This window comes from Salminus brasiliensis, chromosome 16 (assembly GCF_030463535.1).
Source record: "Salminus brasiliensis chromosome 16, fSalBra1.hap2, whole genome shotgun sequence".
Classification (NCBI taxonomy): Eukaryota; Metazoa; Chordata; class Actinopteri; order Characiformes; family Bryconidae; genus Salminus; species Salminus brasiliensis.
Genome location: NC_132893.1, coordinates 36318337 through 36345889, shown reverse-complemented (window position 1 = coordinate 36345889; position 27553 = coordinate 36318337). Strand labels below are relative to the sequence as shown.

Here is a 27553-nt window from a genome sequence, read left to right as displayed (position 1 = left end):
AGTCGGTGGGAGTTGGTGGGGCTGTAAGGTTGGAGTCGGTGGGGCTGTAAGGTTGGAGTCGGTGGGGCTGTGAGGTTGGAGTCGTTGGGAGTCGGTGGGAGTTGGTGGGGCTGTAAGGTTGGAGTCGGTGGGGCTGTAAGGTTGGAGTCGGTGGGGCTGTGAGGTTGGAGTCGTTGGGAGTCGGTGGGAGTTGGTGGGGCTGTAAGGTTGGAGTCGGTGGGAGTCGGTGGGGCTGTAAGGTTGGAGTCGGTGGGAGTCGGTGGGGCTGTAAGGTTGGAGTCGGTGGGGCTGTAAGGTTGGAGTCGGTGGGAGTCGGCGGGGCTGTAAGGTTGGAGTCGGTGGGAGTCGGTGGGGCTGTAAGGTTGGAGTCGGCGGGGCTGTAAGGTTGGAGTCGGTGGGAGTCGGCGGGGCTGTAAGGTTGGAGTCGGTGGGAGTCGGCGGGGCTGTAAGGTTGGAGTCGGTGGGAGTCGGCGGGGCTGTAAGGTTGGAGTCGGCGGGGCTGTAAGGTTGGAGTCGGTGGGAGTCGGCGGGGCTGTAAGGTTGGAGTCGGCGGGGCTGTAAGGTTGGAGTCGGTGGGACTGTAAGGTTGGAGTCGGTGGGGCTGTAAGGTTGGAGTCGGCGGGGCTGTAAGGTTGGAGTCGGCGGGGCTGTAAGGTTTGAGTCGGTGAGGCTGTGGTGGTGAAGTGTGTAAGTCTGTGGTTTGTGCTCTTTCAGGTGGAGAACATCCTGCTGCATGAGCGAGGGCACTACGTCCTGTGCGATTTCGGCAGCGCGACCAAGAAGTTCCAGAACCCTCAGAGTGAGGGAGTGACCGTCGTGGAGGAGGAGATAAAGAAGTACAGACACCTTCACCTGCCTACACCCCCTCCTTCTGTCTGCCTCCTCCTCATTTCGTTCCTTTTCCTTCATTCTGTCCTGCTCTTTTTAACAGCAGTGCTGTGCAGTTATTCATATTCATGTAAAACAAACAGTCTACACTATTTGACAAAAGTATTGGGACACCTCTCTTAATCACTGAATTCAGATGTTTGATTCACTTCCATTCATTCAGCCACATCTGTATAAATCCAGCCTCTAGTCCTGCAGTCTGTCTTTCTTCCACACATCAGTGAAAGAACGGGAGGTTCTGAAGAGCTCACTGAACTCCAGCGTGGTTCTGTATGTAATAGGAGACACCGCTGCACCAACAACAACAAGTCAGCTGGTGAAATCTCCTCCCTCCTAGATCTTCCTCCATCAGCTGTGAGTGGTGTTATTATTGAACAGTGGAAGAGTTTAGGAGGAACAGCTCACAGAGAGCAGCTCAGCCACCGAGTGTCTGTCAGACCACGTAAAGTTACAGAGCGGGGTCAGGGCCGAGTGCTGAGCTCAGAGCAGAGTGCAGAAAAGCCTCCAACTGACTCAGTAACTGCAGCAGAGCTCCAGACCTGCTGCTGCTGGTAGAGCTGTTAATGTCTATGGGGTTAGAATGGGATGGCATAAAAGCTCCTGTAGGTGGAATGTGTAGGTGTCCCAATACTTTTGTCCATATGGTGTAGTTAATATAAGGTGTGTGTGTGTGTGCGTGTGTGCGTGTGTGTGTGTGTCTAGGTATACCACTCTCTCCTATCGTGCTCCAGAGATGGTGAATCTGTATAATGGAAAACTCATCACCACCAAAGCAGATATCTGGGTGAGTATCATCACAGTCTCACATACCCTCTTACTCTTCTACAGAGCCCTGGTTTCTTACACCCTGACCCCCGAGGAACCCGGTATGAATCCCACTGTTTACCTGTGTAACAGTAACACTTATTCATTTTCAGTGCTTTTATTATTTCACTCTGTACATACTTTAATACTACATATATGATTATGGAGCTTTCCACAGCGTATGTCTGTTCAAACCGTATTAAAGCAGTGATGAAATACACTCACAGTCATAGCAGAACATTATGACCACCTTTCTAATAGTGGGAATGTGTGGAAGGTGTTCGTTACAGAGGTTAGCTGCTCCACAGTGCAGCGTTGATTGCTCTGTACCACTTGCCTCTGGCATCAGTGGCCCATGGGGCACCACTGTAAGTTAGTGGTTTTCGAGATGATGCCACACGTCACCCACTGTCACAGTCATATCAGAACATTATGACCATTATGGTGGTTTGGAATGAACTGCTACAGGTAGACATAAGCGAGCTCACCAGTCAGACAGTTTTACAGCAGAACGCAAACCCATCGTCATCATGGGCTAAGGACGGGATTTAATGGGACTGATGTCAAAAAGGGCGTGATAATAGGGTACATGGTGAAGGGTGGTAACTTCTCGGACTAACTGTGTGGGATGTTCTAGAGCCGCTGTAGTGAAGGTGTACTGAGAATGGACGTCTCATACTTTTTGAGCCTCCCAACAGGGAGTTCTCCACGGGCCATTGATGCCAGAGGGGAACGACGACTCCGGCGAGTGGTACAGAGCTATTGACGTGTCACTGTGTAGCAGCTGACCTCTATAATCAACACCTTCCATCACCCTGATACGGTCCATACCACCTACGCCCCGCTAGTGTCATCCAAGTCCAGGGTGGCTATTCCCACTGCTAGATGAGTAGGTCTATCATAATAGACAGATAGATAGCTTTACTAATCGCAGAAGGAAAGTTAGGTATTACAGCAGCACAGATGTAACCAGAGGGGAGATTAATACGAATATAATAAAGCAGTTAAAGTGAAACGTGCAGTAAGTAATGCGCATAAATATTATGCAGATGACCGTGCAGTGCAGTGTGTATTATCATACCAATAAGACTAATCTGAACAGCCAGTATAATATATAAACTAACAACTGAGTGACTGTGCCCTGTAAACAGTAATACAGTAATACAGTAGACAGTAGTAATGTAATATGCATTATGCAAATGCATATAATTAGACAGCTACGGGACAGGGCAGTGTAAACAGTAAACCCAGTAATACAATAAAAAATTAGCATATATGAGCAGATATGTAAATTCATGTGTAATATGAGGTGCATGTTTAAAGTGGTAGTGCATATAGATCTGATTAGACAGATGTAGTAATGTCTAGCTGGTGCTCAGAGAGCTTGGCACAGTGCGATCGCTGCCGGAACAAACGTTCGCCTGTACCGTGTGTCTGTCCAGTAGGTTGTGTAGTTCATTAAGTTCATTAAATAAAGGCTGTACTATTAAGACTTTTGTGTACCTCAGATCCTCTATTGATGTCATTAAGCTTTTTTGATTATATCATACATATTATATAATCTTAATTTCTAGCTCCCTAAATTGGAATCACTGTCAGCCACAAAGTATCAATACCCTTCTGGCTTCAGCACTAGTGACTATAGTAATAATGAACGTGTGGAGTGAATTCACTTACTGTGGAGCCCGAGACCAGAGAGTGTGCTTACATGCATGTACTGATCTGATCACTGGCAATAAACTGTTCAACACATTTACAAGCGCTTCAGTAATCTGATAATGAGTAAACTCTGCACGAGTCACTACTCAGATTTCATCAGTACACTCTATAAAGTGTGTTTATTCATCTTAGTCATTTAGTCATCTCCAAATCAGACGAATGTTGATATTTCAGTATCTGACAGTGCTAGATCTGACCGGAGAGCTTGATGTGGAAAAGTGCACTAACTCAAAATCCTCTCTTCATCAGATTTCCTTTCTTTAATCTGATCTACACTTTAGAAAACTAAAGTTGCTACTAATGTTTTTTGAGCCATAGAACTTTTTCATGTTTATATTGGAGTTCTAAGAACCTTTAAATTGTCATATTACCTTTAAATCAGGTGACGGTACTTCACATTTTTACAAGGTTACTTACATTTACCCATTTCTGTTACAAACATGGTTCTTTACGGAACCAAAAATGCCTTTCCTCTGTGGCATTACTCAAAAAAACCTTTATAATCAGAAAACTGAAATCTGATAATGTCCAAATGTTTGTGCTCAGCTCTACTTCAATCTGCACTCATTGCTGACAGATGTGCAAATGCACACACACAGCTTGTCTAGTCCCTGTAGACAAGAAGTACTGCCAATAGAATAGGACTCTCTGGAGCAGATCAACATCATGACCCTATTGGCTCCATGCTGCCTAATGCCAGGCGTGGGCTAGAGGGGTATAAAGCCCCCCAGCATTGAGGAGCTGTGGAGCAGTGGAGGAGCTGTGTTCTCTGGAATGATGGTGGAGGAGCTCCATCCAGTACTTTTAGATAGGAGGAGTTGGGGATGATGAGGTGTGGTGTATTATTATAGTGTACTACTGATGTGTGCATGCACTTCATGATTACTGATCATGTTTTCCTGCTATGTGTGTGTGTGTGTGTATGTGTGTGTGTGTGTATGTGTATGCGTGTATGTGTGTGTGTGTGTCCCTCAGGCTCTGGGCTGTCTGCTGTATAAGCTGTGTTATTTCTCGCTGCCGTTCGGAGAGAGTCAGGTGGCGATCTGTGACGGAAACTTCACCATCCCTGACAACTCACGCTACTCTCACGACATGCACTGCCTGATCCGTGAGTCAGAACCAGAACTTTGAGCTCCATCTAATCCCACACATCCTTCATCAGCTCAATACACACACTGTTATTAGGGTCTGCAACTCATTATCAAATGCCTGTGTACAGCAGTGGGTCAAAGTGAATGACCTCACATAATGCAGCTTCAGTTCAGTTCTAATGTTTATTAAAAGTGTGTACTGAACTTCACCGGAGTGTAAAAATAACCATGAATCAAATAATTGAATCATGAAGAAAAGAATCATCAGCTGAATCATTGTAATCAGACCGAATCAGTTCAGTGTCTGATCTCCACTTCTGGGTTTCACTGATTCTCTTCCTGATTTTCTTCCTTTCTTCTTTTTCTTCCTCTTGGTACTCTGGGGTGTGTGTGTGTGTGTGTGTGTGTGTGTGTGTGTGTGTGTGTCTGTGTGGCGGCGGCGGTGGTGGTGTATCAGGCTATATGTTGGAGCCGGATCCTGATAAAAGGCCGGATATCTATCAGGTGTCCCACTTTTCTTTCAGACTGGCCAGACGTGACTGTCCGGTCCAGAACGTGAAGGTCAGTCTAACTCTGCTGCTTCTGGTCATTCGGGTTCTGTGTGAGTCGACCTGTGTTTGATTACAGCGCTAGCTTCTATACTTCTCCTCCAGAGCTCTCGTTGTTAGGCTGGTTTTGGTGGATGTGCTGCTCTGTTGCTCTGCAGTTTCCTAAATTCATTCACGTTATTAATCTGCCCCCTTTCTGAAATGCCAGTGTTTCTCTAATTCCCAGAATTCTCCACTCCCTGCTAAGCTTCCTGAGCCTGTGAGAGCAAGCGAAGCAGCAGCAAAGAAGAGCCAAACACAGACGAAGGCCAGGTACTGCTGCCAGCTCCTCTTCATGTTCAGCGTCTGCTGGATTTATTCAGTTTGCAGTTCAAACCAGCTGCGTAATTCACAGTGCAAGTGTGGGTGAGCAGTATTGGCAAAATACTCTCTTTGGACAAAAGTATTGGGACACCTGCTCATTCCTTGTTTCTTCTGAAATCAAGGGCATTCAAAAGAGTTAAAGAGATCCTGCTATTGTTGGAGTACTGTCTCTACTGTCCAGGGAGGAGAATTGCTGTGAGGATTTGATAGCATTCAGCGACAAGAGCGTTAGCGAACTCAACATGTTGAAAGGAGAATCTCCAAATATTTCCCAAATAACCAAATAATGGACTTTTATTATGTAAATGATCATTAGTTGCAGCCCAAATGTTTAAATGAACCGGGTTGGGTATGGCAGCTCTGTAGATATGGACCACTACATTATAATGCCAACTGTGTGTGTGTGTGTGTGTGTGTGTGTGTGTGTGTGTGTTCTCTCTCTGCAGGCTTACAGACCCCATCCCCACCACTGAAACCTCTATTACCCCTCGGCAGAGGCCCAAAGCTGGACAAGCCCAGCCTCAGCCTATAGGGGGTGTCCTGCCTATACAGCCTGCTGCCCTAACGCCCCGCAGGAGAGCCAATCAGCCGGCCCAGAGTGCCGCACAGTCTATAGGTACTAAAACACACACACACACACATCTCCCACACCTGTCACGCACACGCCTTCCATAGCCCTGAACTCTCTCTCTCTCTCCAGCTGTAAGTGTGAATTTGGCTCAGCCGGCCGCTGCACTGCAATCTCAGCTTGCACAACCTGCCCCTAACCAGCCCCAGCACAAACAGGTGAGCTGTTTCTGTGTGTGTGTGTGTGTGTGTGTGTGTGTGTGTGTGTGTGTTTTGGTACTGCACTTCATTAGTATGTGCACACAGATACCCTGTGGGTGTAATTAGTAGACAGTATAATAACACAGAATCCCTGAAAGTCTCCTCACACTGTCCGTCTGTCTGTCAGCCTGTGCAGCCAGTTCCTGCTTCAACAACAGCAGCAGCAGCAGGAGGTGGAGCTCCAGCAGTGACTAGCCCCGCCCCCCAGAAAGCTACAGTGGCCCCATCTAGCCCAGCTCCGCCCACGGCTCCCGCACGCACCGCCCGGCGTAAACAAACTGCACAACAGCAGCAGCAGCAGCAGCAGCAGCAGCAGCTGCCTCCAACTGCACCCCCTCCGGCCGCCCAACCACCGTCTAGCACTGAGGAAACGGTGAACACACACACACAAAAACACACCTGTGTTTTACGCACCCTCCACCACACCCAAGCGAAAACCAACCACGGCTCTAACAGTCTCTACACATGTGTATAATCCGGTCCGTGTTTTGGCAGCTCAGTCTGTGCTCTCCCCGTGTTCGTCTTCTCTCCCGTGAGCATACCCGTGAGAGTAGGGAGGTGCCACGGCTCACTCCCGCCTCCTCACCTTCACAGCAGCCATTTCTGCAGTACCCCGGGAGCAGAGAGGGTGAAGGGCCTTACTCAAGGGCCCAACAGTGGCAGCTTGCGGAGCCCGGGTATCGAACTGCTGATCCAACACTGGCCCCAGCTTAGCTCAGTTTAAAAGAAAAATATACCTTTATATACCTTTAGGAAATATAAGTCACTTTTTTACTTGTTTAAAAAAAACTGAAGCACAGAAATAACAAAACTGTAAAAAAAACAAGTTAATGTTAATAAAATTAACTGCTGAACAGCATTCAGAGTAAAGCTTAGTTTCCATTCCACCCTAAATGGAGCAGCAGTTATGTACAGGTACTAGAATGTAACACCCGCAGTATTTAAGGTGGAACTGAAAATTCATCAGTAAGAAGCCAACAGATTTAATCTGTAACACTACTTCTAAAAATCTAAAACTAATACCTGAAATGTCAAAAAAGCCAATATTTCCTTATTGATATGCTGTATTCAATAATAATAATCTTCCTTTTTTTTTTATCATCATACAATATATTTTAATAATAATAATAATAATAATTCACACTGAAAGACTTTTCTTTAGATCTCTGTGCTGGAGTTGTGAAACTTGGTACCCTGCTTTAACCCTGAAAGACTCTGTTTGTTTGATCTTACCTTCTTTACCCCCCTACAGCCTGTGACGCCCGGCCTTTCTCAGACTCCGCCCTCCTCTCCCCGGACCGCTCAGAAGGCGGGGCACCGACGGATCCAGAGTGATGTTACACACAGCTCCATGTTTGGAGTTCCTGTGAGCCAATCAACACAGCAGCTGCAGGCCGCCACCGCTGAGGCTAACCTCAACAAGTCCAAGTGAGAAACGTCCTGTTACTAACGGGTCATCGGTACCAGTCCCTACACTGATACTGACACCTCTGTTTAAACTGCTTATGTATGTAGCAGAGCTGAACACAGCGCAGTATCTGGAGGTCTGAATTTTATTTGCGCGATTGGTGGGTTCTGAGTTCAGTCGTTCCTCGTAGCTTCAGATCAAGCTAACGTAACAAAGTTCAGACAGCAGATTGGACAGCAGATTGGTATCGAAATGCAATCCAATATTGATACTTTGCAAAGATCCTGACGTTGGGAATTTCAGTATTGTGATGATCCCACAGCTCTATAGCTCTATATCAGTGTAACAACTCTGCTGTTGCAGGTCAGCCAGCGCCACCCCGTCCAACTCCCCACAGTCCTCTCAGCAGAGTGTGTATGAACCTGGCCAGCAGGGCGGCGCTGTGGCCCCTCCTTCCACCCCAGCCGCCCCCTCTGCCCCCCAGCCGATCCCTGCGGCCGTGAGTGTGAGCAGCCCCCCGGACCAGCCCTCCTGGAACCCTTTTGGAGACGACAACTTCTCCAAACTGACGGCTGAGGAGCTTCTGAACAAAGACTTCGCCAAACTCACTGATGGTAAAGTTCTTCAGACCGAATTTACAGTCGCTGTTAAAGGTTTAGAACACGCCCCTGCCCATATATGGAAACTAAGCTTCACTGTTATTTACATATCTCCGCCTGTTCAGCCTAACACAGTTTAGCACCACCGTTTCAGACTGTAGTCCTGAGAAGTGTTTCCACTCTGCGTGCTTTTTGAACGAGGCACAGCCAATCAGAACAGACCTCATTTACATATGTCATGCACATGTATGCCTGCATCCCTGCACAACCAATCAGACACATTTCAGTGTTTCATTAAAACTACATTAAACAGTGAGTCTGCAGACCTGCTCTATTTCTGAAAATCACTGTGTGTTTGTGTGTTTGTGTGTTTGTGTGTTTGTGTGTTTGTGTGTGTGTGTGTGTGTGTGTGTATAGAATCTGCAGAGCCCCTCAGTGTCTCCACAGAGGAGCTCCTCCCTGGATTAGATGCTGTTGAACCCATCCCTCAACCTGCAGGTACACACACTTTCATACACACTCACTTTAAGGACTTCTCAGTGTTCTGATACTGGCTGGACTGGGCTGAGTGACGGTGTTAGTGTTCTGATACTGGCTGGACTGGGCTGAGTGACGGTGTTAGTGTTCTGATACTGGCTGGACTGGGCTGAGTGACGGTGTTAGTGTTCTGATACTGGCTGGACTGGGCTGAGTGACGGTGTTAGTGTTCTGATACTGGCTGGACTGGGCTGAGTGACGGTGTTAGTGTTCTGATACTGGCTGTACTGGGCTGAGTGACGGTGTTAGTGTTCTGATACTGGCTGGACTGGGCTGAGTGACGGTGTTAGTGTTCTGATACTGGCTGGACTGGGCTGAGTGACGGTGTTAGTGTTCTGATACTGGCTGTACTGGGCTGAGTGACGGTGTTAGTGTTCTGATACTGGCTGTACTGGGCTGAGCGATGGACTGTGGAGAGGGGTGTCCGGTTTGTGCTCTGGTATCTGGTCTGAGGTGTTAAGTCTTTACTCTGCTGCCCCCACGAGTTCTACAGGAATGAGAGTTTGGGTCAGATACTGGCTCCACATGGATTTCTACACTGGAATGAATGGGTTTCTGCAGCTGTTCTCAATGTCTACATCTAGTGGTTGAATGTGGAACTGCAGGATTCTGTGACTGGGGGCCCTCGCACAATGCTGCAGCAACTCACCAAATGTGGATTATATAAGATCTGACCAGCTTTTAGGATCGGCCCGAAATATCGGCTCGTCTCAGATCACATATTTGGGCTGAACATTATCTGATACTGATCTGTAGCCGATCAGTCCTTACATCTCTAGTTCTCTGCCAGACTCAGTGCTGGTTATGTCAGGTGTAACTCTCATACCTCTCTCCCTCTCTGTTTCCAGCTGAAAGACCTGCTGATATTTTGGGTTTGGACGGAGGTGCTGGTTTGTTGGCCGTTCCAGGTGAGTCAGCTGTGTGTGTAGATATGTGTGTGTGTGTGTGTGTGTGTGTGTGTTTGGAAGTTGCTACATGATGAACCTCACTGGAACAGACAGATGGAGAGATGGATTATTACCCCGGCTGGTCTGGTGGGGTTTCTCAGTGTGGCGTTTGCTGCTGATTTCTGTCTCTGCAGAAAAGCTGATTGAGGGGCTGAAGTCTCCTGACACTTCTCTGATGCTGCCGGACCTGTTGTCCATGGCGGACCCCTTCGGCAGCTCTGTGGAGGACACAAGAGAGGGTAAAGAGCACTCACAGTTTACTCACAGCAGCAATGTTCACTCACTGAACACTTTATTAGGAACACCTGTACACCTACTTATTCACGCAGATTATCTGATCAGCCAATCGTGTAGCAGCAGTGCCGTGCATCAGTTCATGTGGAAATGGGTCAGCAGCTTCAGATAACGTTCACATCAACCATCAGGATGAAGGACAATGTGATGTCAGTGGTTCTGAGTGAGGCCTGTTTGCTTCCATTCATCCCCATTAAATATGGGCACTCTCAGGCGCCCTCTAGTGTTTGCAGTCATTATTTTGGTATAAGAGGAGGACGAGGACTGCTTATGAACTGACTGTGGTTGCATAATGTGTGTGTTGACGGGATGTTTTGAGTAGGAGTTTGTTTTTACTCTGCTGGATTAGATTAAAAATGTAGCTGCAGGCTGCGATATAAACACCACAGAGAGAGAGAGGGCGAGAGAGGGAGACAGTCTGCTCCCTAGTGTTTACCGATTGAACAGGTCATTGTAAAATGTTTACCAGGTATCAAGTGTTCCTTCTCTTCACTCAGTGTCTCTCTCTCTCTCTCTCTCTCTCTCTCTCTCTCTCTCTCTCTCTCTCTCTCTCTCTCTCTCTCTCTCTCTCTCAGGTCTTGCTGAGTTGTGTGTGGACTCGTTGATTCCCGGACTGGAGGCTCCTCAGGTTCACCCGGTGCAGACGGATGCGGCCGCAGCAGTGTTGACAGGTACCCAGCTGTACCTTAGTTTAAGTGTTAGGCTCGTTATGATGTAAGGCTTAATTAAGTTAAGCAGGTTTACACAGACCTGGTGGAGCGAACTTCCCCTGGGTGTCCGAACAGCAGAGTCCAACACTCACTGTCCTCAAACTCAGACTGAAGACCCTCCTCTTCTGAGAGGACTTGGGCGAATAGTAGAGTCACCTCATTGACTTGTGTTTAGTAGAGTCTAAGATTAGAGGATCTGAATTTTAGTCTATTTAAACCAGCTGAGGTTCTTCTTCAGTAAACAGTGAAGCTCTTCTGTAAGAACTCTGGAGGAGAGCTTCTGCTAAATGTGTGCATTTGCACAGCTGTGTCAGCAATGGGTGCAGCTTAAAGTAGCTGAATGCATTTACATTCACATTTAATGTATAGCTAGTCCCTGTAGAGAAGTACTGCCAATTGATTAGGACTCTCTGGGGCAGATAAGCATAAAGTTATTGGCTCCATGCTGCCTAATGCCAGGCGTGGGCTAGAGGGGTATAAAGCCCCCCAGCATTGAGGAGCTGTGGAGCAGTGGAAGAACTGTGTTCTCTGGAATGATGGTGGAGGAGCTCCATCCAGTACTTTTGGGATGAGGTGGGGAGTTGGGGATGATGAGGTGGGGTGGAGATCATCATCCAGCATCCTGACCTCATTAACGCTCTTGTTGCTGGATGCAATCAAATCCTCACAGCAATGCTTCTGCAAAATATAGTTCTAGATCTATTTCAGAAGAAGCAGTAAATGAACAGGTGTCCCAATATTTCTGTCCAAATAGTGTACATTAAGCAGCCCATATTGGGACACTATAGATATTCTTAAAACTATTCTTCTTCAGTTTATCTTAACTGTTCTCTTAAGGCTCTTCTCATTTATTTCTCTTCTCTTTGATGTTTTCTCTTGAACTCTGTTTACAACATGTTTCAAAAACAGTAATTAGTACATAATTGTTTTCAACTTCTGTTTATCTGTTACTGTACTTTTAACACTGATGGAATTTACGTATATAAGCTCTGTTCTGATTGGCTGTGCCTCATTCAAAACACACTCAGAGCAGAAACAGCCCTAGAAACTGCAGTATGGGTGGGCGGGGCTAAACAGTGGTAGGCTGAATAGGCAGGAATATGTAAATAAGTTGTTTTTGTGACATCAGAATACCAGTGGATTTAAATTGAGCTGTATTTACAGTGTTGTTTCTGTATCTGGACTGAAGTGACCAGTGTTTTATAACTTTAATAATGTTTACATTTGAACTCCTGTCTGACCCCTCCCCTGCAGACTCTCTGAGTGGGGAAGACTCTCTTCTAGGCGGTCCTCTCACCTCTGGCCCCGCCTCCTGCCTAGATGAGTTTGCACCTGTCTCAGGAGGCTCCGCCCAGAGCATGACAGGTGAGAGGGGAGAAACGGAGATCACTTAGTCATAAACCACGTGGACAAAAGTATTGGGACACCTGTTCATTCATTTGTTCTTCTGATATCAAGGGGATTAAAGAGTTTCTCCTTCTTTTGTTGGAGTAACTGTCTCTACTGTCCAGAGAAGAAGACTTTCTACTAGAGTTTGGAGGAGCATTGCTGTGACAATTTGATTACATTCAGCAACACAAGTGTTAGTGAGGACCACCCCACCTCATCATCCCCAACTCATCCCAAAAGTACTGGATGGAGCTCCACCATCATTCTAGAGAACTTCCACAATACTTCTCTACAGGGGCTAGACGAGCTGTGTGTGTGTGTGTGTGCATTTGCACATCTGTGTCAGCAACAGGTGCAGCTTACAGTAGCTGAATGCATTCATTAGAAGGGGTGTCCACAAACATTTGGACATATACTATAGTTTCACATCTGACATGATTGAGCTATATATGCAAAAACACTACATGTCCAAGTGTTTATGGACACCCCTTCTAATGAATGCAGCATCAGACAAATGACCAGGTGTCCCAATACTTTTGTCTGTATGGTGTATTTTTACCCACGTCTCTGTAGTGTAAACTAATGTAGCCAAGTAATGGAAGCTTATACCCCACCAGTTAGCACAGTGCTAATTTCACTCTCTTCTCTCCCCTAAACCTCCTGAATCATCTTCATTGACCATCTGCCCTCCCTTTCCCTGTTTGTGTGTCCAGACTCGTCCTGTTTGATCTCCGGCTTTGATCCTGCAGGCTCTGAGAAGAGTGCTGATGATGAGTTTGATCCGATCCCTGTGCTGGTCTCCAAAACCTCTCAAGGTAAACAGATCTGCTATCCCACACCTGCCTAGCTGGCTGACCTTACGTATACAGCATGATCTGCTCATTAATCTGCACACCGGTCTAGTGGAGCTCTCACCTGGAGGAGTAAAACAGGTGTTCCACGCTCTCTCAGGAACGTTAGCTTCAGCTGCAGGTGTTAGCACAGACAGCAGAGCATCTCACTGAAGACACTGAGACTGAGCTCCAGTAAACACACACACTACTCACCAGCAGTGGTGGGAAATCCAGGCCCAGGAAGTACAGATCCAGCTAAGCTGCAGACGAGCTGACCCGGCAGGTGGAAGTTTTACTTTCTGCACCTGGATTAGTTTCCTTGGCTCACTTCTGCTGTTTAAAGGTGTTTCTTTAGCTGTTAGAGCTTTGTGTGTCCCTGACTGTGATTACTGGGCTATAGAGGTGAGCGATGTGAGTTGAACTCTTATCGTGGTTTATTTCTCCATGTAGTTTTAAATTGATACGTCTGATTAAAGCACACTGAACCAGATCTACGCTGCTGAGCCTTCCACTCTTCACTTTTTTAATTCAGCTGATTTCAGCACTAAGAATACCCAACACAGTATATCTCTGCTAATGTAGCTAACTGCACAGAGCGAACACTGCTGGACTGTAAGCAGGTAACAGTAGCCATCTCTGCTGACTTAAAAAGCTAACACTGTTTACCTCTGCTAACATACACAATATGGACAAAACTATTGGGACACCCTTAATCACTGAATTCAGGTGTGTGATTCAGTCTCATTCAGCCACAGCTGTATAAACTCCAGCCTCTAGCCCTGCAGTCTGTCTTTCCTCCACACATCAGTGAAAGAACGGGAGGTTCTGAAGAGCTCACTGAACTCCAGCGTGGTTCTGTATGTAATAGGAGACACCGCTGCACCAACAACAACAAGTCAGCTGGTGAAATCTCCTCCCTCCTAGATCTTCCTCCATCAGCTGTGAGTGGTGTTATTATTGAACAGTGGAAGAGTTTAGGAGGAACAGCTCACAGAGAGCAGCTCAGCCACCGAGTGTCTGTCAGACCACGTAAAGTTACAGAGCGGGGTCAGGGCCGAGTGCTGAGCTCAGAGCAGAGTGCAGAAAAGCCTCCAACTGACTCAGTAACTGCAGCAGAGCTCCAGACCTGCTGCTGCTGCTAGAGCTTAGAGCAGAGGAGGACCAGCTCCAGATTAATAATGCCTAGAACGGGACGGCTTAAAAGCTCCTGTAGGCGGAATAGTGTCTCTATACTTTTGTCCATATGGTGTAGTTACTGCTCACTAACAGCAAACTGGGATTGCTAGCCCTGGCTAACTCTGTTACCTGTAATAGATAATGCTAAATACCTCTGCTAGCTATATCAGCTAGCACTAGCTAACTCTAGTACGTGTCTCGCTGGTGTGTTCTGTTGTGAGTGAATGACTAGACTTCCTATTCCTCCCCGGCTAAAGAAAATGTAAGACACAGTGCCACCTAGTGTACTGAAGTAGCAACAGTTCCTAGCAGGGTGGGTGCAGTTTCATACTACAGGAATAAACAAAAAGCGCTCCTCTGAATCTGAATGACATGTTTATCAGGTTGAACACAACGATATTCAACTGATTTAATAAATGTTTTAAAATCTGTCTTAATTAAAGGCAGAGCGTTTTAAATGCTGGCAAAACTGACAAAATGATTAAAATAGAGAAAATTAATTTCGATAACTATCATTTTCTTTCTTCCTCTCTCTCTCTCTCTCTCTCTCTCTCTCTCTCTCTCTCTCTTCCCTTCTTTTTATTTCTCTCTCTCTCTTTCTCTCTCTCTCTCTCTCTCTCTCTCTCTCTCTCTCTCTCTCTCTCTCTCTTCCCTTCTTTTTATTTCTCTCTCTCTCTTTCTCTCTCTCTCTCTCTCTCTCTCTCTCTCTCTCTCTCTTCCCTTCTTTTTATTTCTCTGTCTCTCTCTCTTTTTCTCTCTCTCTCTCTTCCCATCTTTTTATTTCTCTCTCTCTTGTTCCCATCCTCCCGCCTTCCCCTCCCCTGTGCTCTTGCGCCCCCTTGTGGCTGCCTTGTTGTTCTCCTCTTAGGAGGCTCCTCCCACAGCTCCAGCGGCGGTTCTGAGTCCAGTTTGCCGAGCCTGGCCCGTTCACTGCTGCTGGTGGACCAGCTCATCGACCTGTAGAGCCGCACAGCCTGCAAAACTCTGCTTTTCCTCTCTTTTACTGTCCATCCCTCCATCCGTCCCTCCATTCGTCCCTCCATCCGTCCCTCCATCCGTCCCTCCATCCGTCCCTTCATCCGTTCATCTGCTTGGCTTTCTTCCACCCCCTGCCATTATTCCCTCTCTCCTTATTTCTCTTCATCATCTCCGTCTCACCTCCCTCCTTCTCTGGCTTTTCATCATTTCTCCTCGTTCATCTTCTTCTGTTCACCTTTTCATCACAAGCTCGTTTTGTTTTGTGCGCCACCTGCTGGATGGCCACAGTCATGTTCTTATATGAGTTTGGTTGTTTGGTTTCTGTAGATTTTGGACGTCTTTGTTTGAGTCGTGTTGGCCACAGGTGCAGCCAGGTGTGTGTAAATGTGTGTGTGTGTGTGTGTGTGTTTGTGGGAGTGTGTGTGTGTGGTGGCATTGCTGAGCTCTTTAGGCCTCCTGAGTGAAGAGTTCTCTTCGCTGGAGAGCAAAACGTGCCAGCAAGTGAAGTTTGTGTTTGAGGAATCGCAGGTATGTTTTTGGCACCTGTGTGAAGGTGAGCGCAGTCTTGAGCCAAACAGGTCCGGGTTTAGCGTTAGCTTAGCATTAGCTATACTAAATCAGCAAGGCAGTGTGTACGACCACTGACCCAGAGCACCCAAGTCTTGAGCCTACAGCAGTTTAGCCCCGCCCATTCAACCTACAGCAGTTTAGCCCCACCTGTTCAGCCTACAGCAGTTTAGCCCCACTCATTCAGCCTACAGCAGTTTAGCCCCACCCATTCAGCATTCAGCAGTTTAGCCCCACCCATTCAGCCTTCAGCAGTTTAGCCCCACCCATTCAGCCTACAGCAGTTTAGCCATTCAGAACAGAGCTTATTTGCATATATCTGTTTAATGTTTAGGGATAAAAAGAGATTGTAAAGTGGTGTAAAAATAAATCACAGCATATAAATAAAAATATAAAACCAGGAGAATAATATAAGGCAGTGTAGGATCAGATGTGAGCAAATGTTTCCTCACAGTTTGTGAGATCTCCGCTCTGTAGGGAAACAAACAAGGTGGCTCAAGTCAAGCCACACAACTGTGTTTCAGCCAATCAGAAACAAGAGGCTTTTGTGTTCGTGCACAGAACAGGACAAGAGCAGAGGCGGGGCAAAGACGCATGTAAACAATGGTGATGCGATTGGACGAGGGAGGCGTCTGTGAGCGCTGAAAGGGATGAGGATGTTGCTCTTTTCCTGCTGGTGGAGATCATTGGCTTATTTTTGCTGCTTCACAGAAACCGGTCAGTGTTGCTACGCTCCCTTTGCACAGCTGATTCGCTTAGCAGCAGCAACTGTAGCAACAACTTGCTAGCCTTCAACGTGCATGAATTTGGGGGGGGGGGCGGAGCTTCTGGCATGGCACTGAAGGGAGGGGTGGGTTTGTTTTGCTGTTGAGTTAAAATATCATTAATCCTTCTCCAGAATCGTACACAGCGCCTTTAATAGAGTAAATTGCTTAATTAGAAGGGAGAGATATTATGTAAATATTTGTCACAGTAATTAAAAATAATGCTGATAATAATGTAAGGAATCTGAAGGGCGGGAACACCTGCAAAAAGCAGTCTGTTCAGGGTTTGAGTTTGCACAGATGTTTGTGTTATTTTAAAACTGCTACTAATAAACCTGAACAGGCTTGAATATGATATGAAACCGTATTTTAAGGCCTCATGAAGCTTTTCACTGAAGCTGACATAAACGCTGATAAGGACGTCAGTCATCCGTCAGTTGCTTTTGCCAATTTCTCCATGACTTTATTAGAACAGCAGACTCCAGAATAAACCTTGCCGAACAGATGGCTACGCAGGTGCTGCTGTCGTGAAAGGCTCTTGTAGGTCCCTCGGCTTCGTACAGTCCGACTGAAGCTCATACAGACGTTATAAGAGTGAGAATTAAAGTGCAGTGAGTGAGTCCCAAGGACTTGAATCATTTCCCTCACAATCATCAGCATTGATCGCTGTCACGCCCTTCATCATCATCACCTCCGCCCTCCACCCCTCTGTTCCCACCCTGTAAATAAACTCTATTGATGTTGTACGTTGGTCCAGAATTGTAAATGTAAATTGATGTATATCTGCAATATCTGACTCCCCCTTTAGTGATCTGTACCCCCTGTATAAACAGTCTGAAGCCCTGCGTTGAGTCGGGTTGGTGTTACAGCAGGAGGCGAGGCAGTGGAATTCTACCACCGGGCGTCTGTACTGGTACTGACTGATTCACACTGGATATGGAATCTCAGTGGTGGCAAATCCAGGCCCAGTAAGAAAACAAATCCAGCCCAGGGTTTTGCGTCGACTGCCTGGGGAGGATTTTTTTAATCTTTCTGATCCTGGATTTGCCATCTTTGGTCACCCCGGTCACACCCAAAACAGTCCATGGCACAGTTTAGTACCTAAACTCTCTCAGCTCCTCCCAGAATTCCTTTGGACAATCCTCAGGATCTGGATGGTGGTTGTACAACTCTTGAGCTTCTCCACGTTTCTCTCAGAGCTGTTACTGCTGGATTAGTGCTGAGTGTTGCAGGGTGACGTTAACCTCCCCCGCTGCTGCTCAGCTAAATAACCTCACACCTGCTCCACCTCCATCACACCCAAACAAGCAGCTACAAGGGTCTACTGAAGCAAGGCCGCAGAAGAACCTTTATGAAGCTCCTTTTCCAGAGTTTTTGGTTCCATAAAGAACCAATGTTAATAGAGAGATTTGTGAGTAAAAAACCTTTCAAATGTTTAAAAGGCTTAAATATGTGGACGTAAAGGTTCCTCAACAGTTAGTGGTAACAGAAAGTGGTTATTTTATGGTATTGGGTAGTGAAAACCTTCACTTTTAACCCAAAAAGCGCGTTCTCCACAACGATGCCATATAAGAACCACATTTTTGTAAAAAAAAAAAAAAAAAAAAAAGTGTGTTAACATTGAAGATGTTTAAAATGTTTAATGATGTGGATGTGAAGGTTCTCTAACACACAAAAAGGTGGTTCTTCATGGAACCAAAAATTATCCAGGACATCGCTCAAAGAACCCTTTATAGCTGCCACAGGAACCGATGGATTTACCAACATCCCAATTCACACTGGATTAATATCTTTCTTGACTCAGATACGCCTAAATTAATTCCACTACCCCGCCTCCCATGTGATACTGACCCCGCCCACACAGGGCTGTACTGTCCTGCATTTCCGCCCTCGTAGTCAACAATACAACAAATTGCTTTAAAGAAATATTTCATATATATGGTTAAGATTATCTGTGAATATGAATAGAGTGTTAGAGAATGAATGTATGAAATGAGTATCCATATATATATAAATACAGATATATGTATATCAGTCATATATAACTATTCAGAAGATCTTTATTCTCTCGGTCTTATGTGTTGAGCTGTGTTTGCGAATGTAAAAACCTGTTTCTTCTTATTTCGGTTTTCTCTGTTCTGCTGTTGCTCTCAAACGAAAAGGGAAAAGGACAATCTTTATCCGGCCGCTGAGTTCCCTCTGTTTTTGTTTGTTTATTTCAGTCTGTGGTGATGATGTGTGTCTGTAGTCTAGGGGGCGCTGTGTAAACCCTTGTCCGTACTAACTGAGGTCCAGGGGTGGAAAATCCAGGTCCAGAAAGTAAAAATCCACCCAGGTGAGTTTAGCGGCGGCAGAGCCACCCAAGCAGCTGAAACAAAATCCTGGGGTGGATCTGGGTTTTCCACCTGTACTGTGGGCGACTCCAGAACTGATGCAGTTCTGATAATAACGAGGGAGTGAGGCAGGGAGTGAGGCAGGGAGTGAGGCAGGGAGTGAGGCAGGGAGGGTGGAACAGTATATGGAACCTCTCACTCTCTTCCCACTGTCTCTCCTTTATCATCAGTGATTAACACTACGCAGCCTATCAGAGAAAACTGGACGGGGAGGGGCGGGGCTTGTGCTATGGACACACCCATGCTCAAATGACAGGTTCTGAACTGTAGGATCATGATGTTAGTAGTTTGGTTTGTTGGAGGGGGAACGCAGCAGGAGCTATAAGAGTTCTACTGGAGAACCTTTTCATTATCTGAGCAGAACCGACCTGAACAGAACAGATTTCAGTCCCTGAATCAAGAACATTTCAACATAGAACATATCTGAATGATCAAGCCAGTGCCAGTGCTGATGCCAGTGCTGATGCCAGTTACAATGCCAGTGCTGGTGTATATAACAGTGTAAGTGCTGATGTCAGTGCCAGTGCTGATGCCAGTGCTGATGCCAGTGCTGGTGTATATAACAGTGTAAGTGCTGGTGTCAGTGCCAGTGCTGATGCCAGTGCTGATGTCAGTGCCAGTGCTGGTGTATATAACAGTGTAAGTACTGGTGTCAGTTCCAGTGCTGATGCCAGTGCTGATGCCAGTGCTGGTGTATATAACAGTGTAAGTACTGGTGTCAGTGCCAGTGCTGATGCCAGTGCTGGTGTATATAACAGTGTAAGTGCTGATGTCAGTGCCAGTGCTGATGCCAGTGCTGATGCCAGTGCTGGTGTATATAACAGTGTAAGTACTGGTGTCAGTGCCAGTGCTGATGCCAGTGCTGATGCCAGTGCTGATGTCAGTGCCAGTGCTGGTGTATATAACAGTGTAAGTGCTGATGTCAGTGCCAGTGCTGATGCCAGTGCTGATGTCAGTGCCAGTGCTGGTGTATATAACAGTGTAAGTACTGGTGTCAGTGCCAGTGCTGATGCCAGTGCTGATGTCAGTGCCAGTGCTGGTGTATATAACAGTGTAAGTACTGGTGTCAGTTCCAGTGCTGATGCCAGTGCTGATGCCAGTGCTGATGCCAGTGCTGATGTCAGTGCCAGTGCTGGTGTATATAACAGTGTAAGTACTGGTGTCAGTGCCAGTGCTGATGCCAGTGCTGGTGTATATAACAGTGTAAGTGCTGATGTCAGTGCCAGTGCTGATGCCAGTGCTGATGCCAGTGCTGATGTCAGTGCCAGTGCTGGTGTATATAACAGTGTAAGTACTGGTGTCAGTGCCAGTGCTGGTGTATATAACAGTGTAAGTACTGGTGTCAGTGCCAGTGCTGATGCCAGTGCTGATGCCAGTGTCAGTGCTGATGCCAGTGCTGATGCCAGTGTCAGTGCTGGGGTATATGCCAGTTCCTCTTTGCACACTTCTCTCAGAGCAGACACATATCAGAACACAGCACTGCTATTGATTATTGAATTTAATCAAAACCATGTTTCGATTGGTGTGTGTGTGTGTGTGTGTGTGTGTGTGTGTGTGTGTGAGTTTAATATGAAAGAGCTCTGAAAGACACTTTGCGACAGGGACTTCTACTATAAGCACAGCCTTCTCCTCTTCTCTCCTCTCCTGTCTTTTCTTATCTTCTCTTCGTTTCTCTTCTCTTCTCTTCTCCTCTCTTCTCCTCTCTTCTCTTCTCTTCTCTTCTCCTCTCTTCTCTTCTCTTCTCTTCTCTCTTCTCTTCTCCTCTCTTCTCCTCTCTTCTCTTCTCTTCTCCTCTCTTCTCTTCTCATCTCTCTTCTCTTCTCTTCTCCTCTCTTCTCTTCTCTTCTCTTCTCTTCTCTCTTCTCCTCTCTTCTCTTCTCTTCTCTTCTCTCTTCTCTTCTCCTCTCCTCTCTTCTCTTCTCTCTTCTCTTCTCTTCTCTTCTCTCTTCTCTTCTCTTCTCTTCTCCTCTCTTCTCTTCTCTCCTCTCTTCTCTTCTCTTCTCTTCTCTCTTCTCTTCTCTTCTCCTCTCTTCTCTTCTCTCTTCTCTTCTCTTCTCCTCTCTTCTCTTCTCCTCTCTTCTCTCTTCTCTTCTCTTCTCTTCTCTCTTCTCTTCTCCTCTCCTCTCTTCTCTTCTCCTCTCTTCTCTTCATTTCTCTTCTCTTCTCCTCTCTTCTCTTCGTTTCTCTTCTCCTCTCTTCTGTGTGGAGTAATACTGTGTCTGTCTGAGACTGAATGATGATCTTTGTGATGCTAAACTCTGTAATGTTAGCCAGTCATAAACTGAGCCATTGACCCACATCATTGATCCTGACAGATTAATCATCTTTGATATAAAGGGTGCTCGATGTTAAGCTGCGAGAGCTCTGATCTCCCTGCTCTTCTCAGCTGTTTCTCTGAGGAGTTTAGCAGATTCATATGGTAGTTTGGCAGAGGAGTCATATTCCACCAGTTCCCTTCCTTTCCCCAGATGTAGTTGATCAGCCAAGACATATTTGGTGCTTCTTTAATGTTAGATTGTGTGGCTTCTGTCACTGTTACCTAGAACTTGGAATAAAAGACAGAACAGAGCTTTGAGGTTAGAACAGGAGGGGTGTGAACTTATCGCATATCACCCTAAGACCCGATATTGTTGATGAATTAACAAACCATATACCTGACCATCTGGGAGAGAACGTAAGGCATCAGGATTGACATAATCAATACTTTACTAACTTTGTAAAACATAACATATGAACATCAATATAACTAAACCCAATTTCTGTTTATTGTTCACTAAAATTACTAACTAAACTGTGCTGGACTGTACTTATTCTGAAATTTGAAGTCTATGAGACTAAAGAGGAGCGAGCAGCCCCTCCCTTTTTGGTTCTCCTTATATGGAAGACAAGCTGGACTACTCGCTGATTGTAGATGGCAGGTGGAGGGCAGGAGGACATGCTGGTTACATAGAGGGAGTCTTGCTGTTTGCTATGATGTGTGTATGATGTCTGTGTGTTAACCTGATCCGGGGTTATAAAGCCTAGAATACCGGCAGTACGAGAATCGTGACTTGATCGGCCCTTTGGATCAGACTAATTATCCGATACCCGATCCAGCTAATTTTATTAGTATCGGGAGCGATATTCTGATCCTAGTATTGGATCGGTGCATCCCTATCTGCCATATGTAGATGCCAAATTCAGGTCCACAAAAAGCCCTTGAACTGCCTGGATCCCGATTTGGATTTTTACTTTTTGGACCTGAACTTTTATTTCTCTGTACTGAGGAAACCCTTTAACCGAGGCTCTTTGATGGACTCTTTGAGTACTTGAGGCTCTATATAGAACCCTGGCCTTTACTTGAGAACCCCTTTTCCAGAGTATAACTCCAGTGCTAAAACTAAAGTTGCAAACTTTAGACATCAAACTTGTCTTGGCTGATTGATGATGATGATGATGATGATTTTTGGAGTTGTTTTGAATGTCTGGAGGGGGGAAACTGGGGTCTTTGATTTTCCTGCAAAACTATGACTTTAAACAGTCTCTATGCTGCAGTCAGTGCAGACGAAAGCATTCTGTGTGGAAGAGATTGAGCTCGTGTTTCCCTCAGCCTCTGTACAGCTCTCGCTAACCCTATGCAATCCCTCTCATCTGCTCTTAGAAAACTCCGCTGTAGTTCAGTAGAGGTCTTGCCTTGCCGGTAGAGTTTTGACTCGTGTAGTTGTGCAAAAGTTCCCCAGGTTTCCTTTCATGTGCTCAAGCTGTTTTTGTTGGGAGGAAAAAAATAATGCTATTTATTACGCTGTTGATCGTTGGGATTTGAATGATCTCTGGGCTTCGTAGCAGAAATCCCCCCAAAAAGCCCCACCCCTGTGTTAGAGCAGAGATGACTCCATGTGCACCTTCTATTTTTGTGAAAAAGAATAAACAAAGAAAAGGGGTGTTCAATAAACATGTACATGTGAAAGCAAAACCTGATCAGTGTTCATTAGCTTTATTTATTCATTATAACTTTTCCTCCTTCATTTAATACCTTCTTCCCTTCTGCAGCTTAGCCTGGGCTGCTCAGGCAGTTGGAAATTCTTCATTTACTATTTTACAAAGTCTTTACCTTTTCTACCTTTACACATTTACACACAGCCTTTAACACCATCACTAAACCTTTACACACAGCCTTTATCACCATCACTAAACCTTTACACACAGCCTTTATCATCACTAAACCTTTACACACAGCCTTTATCATCACTAAAGCTTTACACACAGCCTTTATCCTCTTCACTAAACCTTTACACACAGCCTTTATCACCATCACTAAACCTTTACACACAGCCTCTATCATCACTAAACCTTTACACACAGCCTTTATCACTAAACCTTTACACACAGCCTTTATCATCATTAAACCTTTACACACAGCCTTTATCATCATCTCTAAACCTTTACACACAGCCTTTATCATCACTAAACCTTTACACACAGCCTTTATCATCATCTCTAAACCTTTACACACAGCCTTTATCATCATCTCTAAACCTTTACATACAGCCTTTATCATCATCACTAAACCTTTACACACAGCCTTTATCACTAAACCTTTACACACAGCCTTTATCATCATCTCTAAACCTTTACACACAGCCTTTATCATCATCACTAAACCTTTACCACACAGCCTTTATCATCACTAAACCTTTACACACAGCCTTTATCACCATCACTAAACCTTTACACACAGCCTTTATCACCATCACTAAACCTTTACACACAGCCTTTATCATCATCACTAAACCTTTACACACAGCCTTTATCATCATCACTAAAACCTTTACACACAGCCTTTAACATCATCACTAAACCTTTACACACAGCCTTTATCATCATCACTAAACCTTTACACACAGCCTTTATCATCATCACTAAACCTTTACACACAGCCTTTATCATCATCACTAAACCTTTACACACAGCCTTTATCATCACTAAACCTTTACACACAGCCTTTATCACCATCACTAAACCTTTACACACAGCCTTTATCACCATCACTAAACCTTTACACACAGCCTTTATCACATCACTAAACCTTTACACACAGCCTTTATCATCACTAAACCTTTACACACAGCCTTTAACATCATCACTAAACCTTTACACACAGCCTTTATCATCATCACTAAACCTTTACACACAGCCTTTATCACCATCACTAAACCTTTACACACAGCCTTTATCATCACTAAACATTTACACACAGCCTTTATCACCATCACTAAACCTTTACACACAGCCTTTATCATCACTAAAACCTTTACACACAGCCTTTATCACTAAACCTTTACACACAGCCTTTATCATCATCACTAAACCTTTACATACAGCCTTTATCACCATCACTAAACCTTTACACACAGCCTTTATCACCATCACTAAACCTTTACACACAGCCTTTAACATCATCACTAAACCTTTACACACAGCCTTTATCATCATCACTAAACCTTTACACACAGCCTTTATCATCACTAAACCTTTACACACAGCCTTTATCACCATCACTAAACCTTTACACACAGCCTTTATCACCATCACTAAACCTTTACACACAGCCTTTATCATCATCACTAAACCTTTACACACAGCCTTTATCATCATCACTAAACCTTTACACACAGCCTTTAACATCATCACTAAACCTTTACACACAGCCTTTATCATCATCACTAAACCTTTACACACAGCCTTTATCATCACTAAACCTTTACACACAGCCTTTATCATCACTAAACCTTTACACACAGCCTTTATCATCACTAAACCTTTACACACAGCCTTTATCACCATCACTAAACCTTTACACACAGCCTTTATCACCATCACTAAACCTTTACACACAGCCTTTATCATCACTAAACCTTTACACACAGCCTTTAACATCATCACTAAACCTTTACACACAGCCTTTATCATCATCACTAAACCTTTACACACAGCCTTTATCACCATCACTAAACCTTTACACACAGCCTTTATCATCACTAAACATTTACACACAGCCTTTATCACCATCACTAAACCTTTACACACAGCCTTTATCACCATCACTAAACCTTTACACACAGCCTTTATCAGTAAACCTTTACACACAGCCTTTATCATCATCACTAAACCTTTACATACAGCCTTTATCACCATCACTAAACCTTTACACACAGCCTTTATCATCACTAAACCTTTACACACAGCCTTTATCATCACTAAACCTTTACACACAGCCTCTAAATTGTTTTCTAGTATTTACTACATGGACAAAAGCTTATTCATTGTTTCTTCTGAAATCAATGATATTAAAAGAGTTGATCCTGCTTCTGTAGAAGTAACTGTCTCTACTGTCCAGAGAAGAAGACTTTCTACTAAATTTTGGAGGAGCATTGCCATGATCGATTTGATAGCATTCAGCCACAAGAACGTTAGTCATATATAGTATATAATATTTATAGTCTGGACACATCGTTAAACACCAGTAATGCTTATAGACATATGAGCATGTTTTCTGGCATGCTGTGGTCATTAAGGCTCAGTTTTCTCATGGTAATAATCAAAAGCCTTGGCTGTTAACACGCTTACATTCCTCGGAACAGCCTTTATACTTCCAGGTAAGCTTTAAATCACCGCACCTTCTGCTCATTATCTCTCTCTGTATCCCTGTCTGAATGGTGTGCTCTGCCAGGATGTCTTTAGTGTGTATGTGTGTGAATACAGTCAATTTCATTATAAGTGATGCAGCTTTTAGTTAGACACACTTTGTCAATGCCAAATCAATAAACTGCTGTGAAAAACATTCAGAAATAAAACCTTTAATATGTGAAACCACGGCAGCCGGTGAGCTCATCCTCTCACACATATGCTCAGAGTGTTTAGGAATGCTAATGTTAATACAGCTGTGTTCCGCTTTCCTATCAGCCGGTAATATATTCTATATACAGTCCTGTGTAAAGGTTCAGGCACCTCTTTCAACTGACATTTTCTGAGTGTAAATAAGTGAAAATCCTTCACAGGAAAGTTAAATATGAGATGTTCTGCACATATTACACACACTGTCTGTTTATTTATTGAATAAAACATAAAATAGAAAATACCTTAATATTTTCACTATTTTCTAGAACCTGCTTTTAAAATCAGATCATTAAAATGGTGGAGGGATACATGCTGCAGGGTGTAGTGCGGCTACAGAAAGTAGTCCCTAAAGAGAACTGCATTAGTTCAGATTCTCTATTCACTATTTTACCATCATCATCATCATCATCATCATCATCATTCCATATAAAACTCAAAAGACTCAGTAGTAGCTGCACTGGTGGGTTTGGGTAGGAGATAAATTATGGGCTGTATCTCTGCTGTAGTCATGACGACCGACGCCTGTTTCCATTAAAACCCTCCTCTGTGCTGGAGTTCCTCTTTAAGTGATCTGCTTCTTCTCTGTCTGCACAGGTGGGCCGGTGGGAGTGAACGGTTTTGTATCAGACGGCTCGGGTGGTCAGAGTTTGGATCCGACAGCTGATTGGACGAGCCTCAGAGCTCTAGAGGATGATCAAGTTACCCTAGCTTCTTGCAGCAACTCCCAACTGCCCCCTGCAAGCCTGGACCAGCGCTGCTCCCCCATAGACATTTTCTCAAGAGCTCCTTTCCCTCACGGGGGGCGGGATGTATTCACTAGCGCCCCCTTCCCCCAGCCACAGCAAAATGCAGGTCAGGATGTTTTCCTCCAGGCGCCCTTCGGACCCCGTATTGATTCATCTCTGCAGTTTCGGACACACCTTCCGGTCAGGGAGCCGGGTCTGGTGCCCCACCCCCCGGTTTGGAGCCACGTTCGGCCACCGCGCTGCCCCGAGGCGTCCGTCCTGCAGCAGCCAATCGCAGCGCACCGCGTGGTGTCCAGCGTGGGTCAGCAGGCCGCGGTCAGCTCTGTACCTGTCGGCCCGCTTCACTCATGGACCATCGGACTCAGAGCTGTGATGGACCCGTTTCTAGCTGCGCCCTTCCAGCCCAGGGGAACCCAAGGGAAGCCTTAAAGCGATAGTTCAGCATCATTCCCTTTTTACCCCAAACGTAGTTGATCAGCTGAGTCATGCTCGGTGTCTGAGGCTCGCAGCAGTTAAGAACCTCTCGTACAAAGCATTATTTGAAAGTGGGTGGGTCCATAGTATAAGCCACACCCACTTTACTGATTTTTGAGAGATGGAAGGATGAGAGTGGGGGGTGTAACAGGGTGTAGTGGTGATGATTTAGACATGCAGCTTGCACCATGCTATCTGGTGGGCTATAAGCTTCCATTAGGAGCTGTATTAGCCTCGCAGCTCCAGTTCAAAGCTAAAGAAGCTTCAGACATGCCTCAGCTGACGGATCGTATCAGGGGTGAGGAGGGGGGTTGATTTGAGCTGAATTCTCTGTTAGGGGCGTTTGATTTCACCCTCTCTAGAGCCGCTCTGGAGAGGAGCCACAGCATGTGTGTTCTGGTTGCAGGACTGCTGTTCGCTGTGTGTGTGTGTGTGTGTGTGTGTGTGTGTGTGTGATTGCCCCTACCTCAGCTCTGCTTAGCTTGCCCCCTGCTGCACTTTACTTCTGCTTCTGCCAAACAAGCACACCCGTACTTCTCACACAGCCTCTGCACAGAAACCAACATTACTGATCAATAATATAATAACTAGGAATGGCTCTGATCCAGAACCAGGTAGGGA

The 27553-nt window shown here is 45.4% G+C and overlaps 1 protein-coding gene across 2 annotated transcripts in view; it reads left to right on the top strand.

The window, feature by feature from the left end:
- Nucleotides 1-27553, top strand: part of aak1b (AP2 associated kinase 1b) — a 42398-nt gene that overhangs the window by 13688 nt on the left and 1157 nt on the right. Inside the window, exons 5-21 of one of the 2 annotated variants that reach the window (XM_072659612.1) lie at nt 715-836; nt 1591-1672; nt 4387-4519; nt 4960-5063; nt 5277-5362; nt 5860-6029; nt 6114-6199; nt 6369-6614; nt 7494-7669; nt 8013-8263; nt 8666-8746; nt 9634-9693; nt 9867-9971; nt 10602-10697; nt 11991-12101; nt 12839-12940; nt 26307-27553. The exon at nt 26307-27553 is cut by the window's right edge and continues 1157 nt beyond it. In XM_072659612.1, the coding sequence (XP_072515713.1) occupies nt 715-836; nt 1591-1672; nt 4387-4519; nt 4960-5063; nt 5277-5362; nt 5860-6029; nt 6114-6199; nt 6369-6614; nt 7494-7669; nt 8013-8263; nt 8666-8746; nt 9634-9693; nt 9867-9971; nt 10602-10697; nt 11991-12101; nt 12839-12940; nt 26307-26887 (2592 nt within the window). In that variant the 3' untranslated portion in view covers nt 26888-27553. Of the gene's footprint in view, nt 1-714; nt 837-1590; nt 1673-4386; nt 4520-4959; nt 5064-5276; nt 5363-5859; nt 6030-6113; nt 6200-6368; nt 6615-7493; nt 7670-8012; nt 8264-8665; nt 8747-9633; nt 9694-9866; nt 9972-10601; nt 10698-11990; nt 12102-12838; nt 12941-15002; nt 22794-26306 lie in introns of those variants that run through there. The other variant, XM_072659613.1, reaches the window with a different exon arrangement.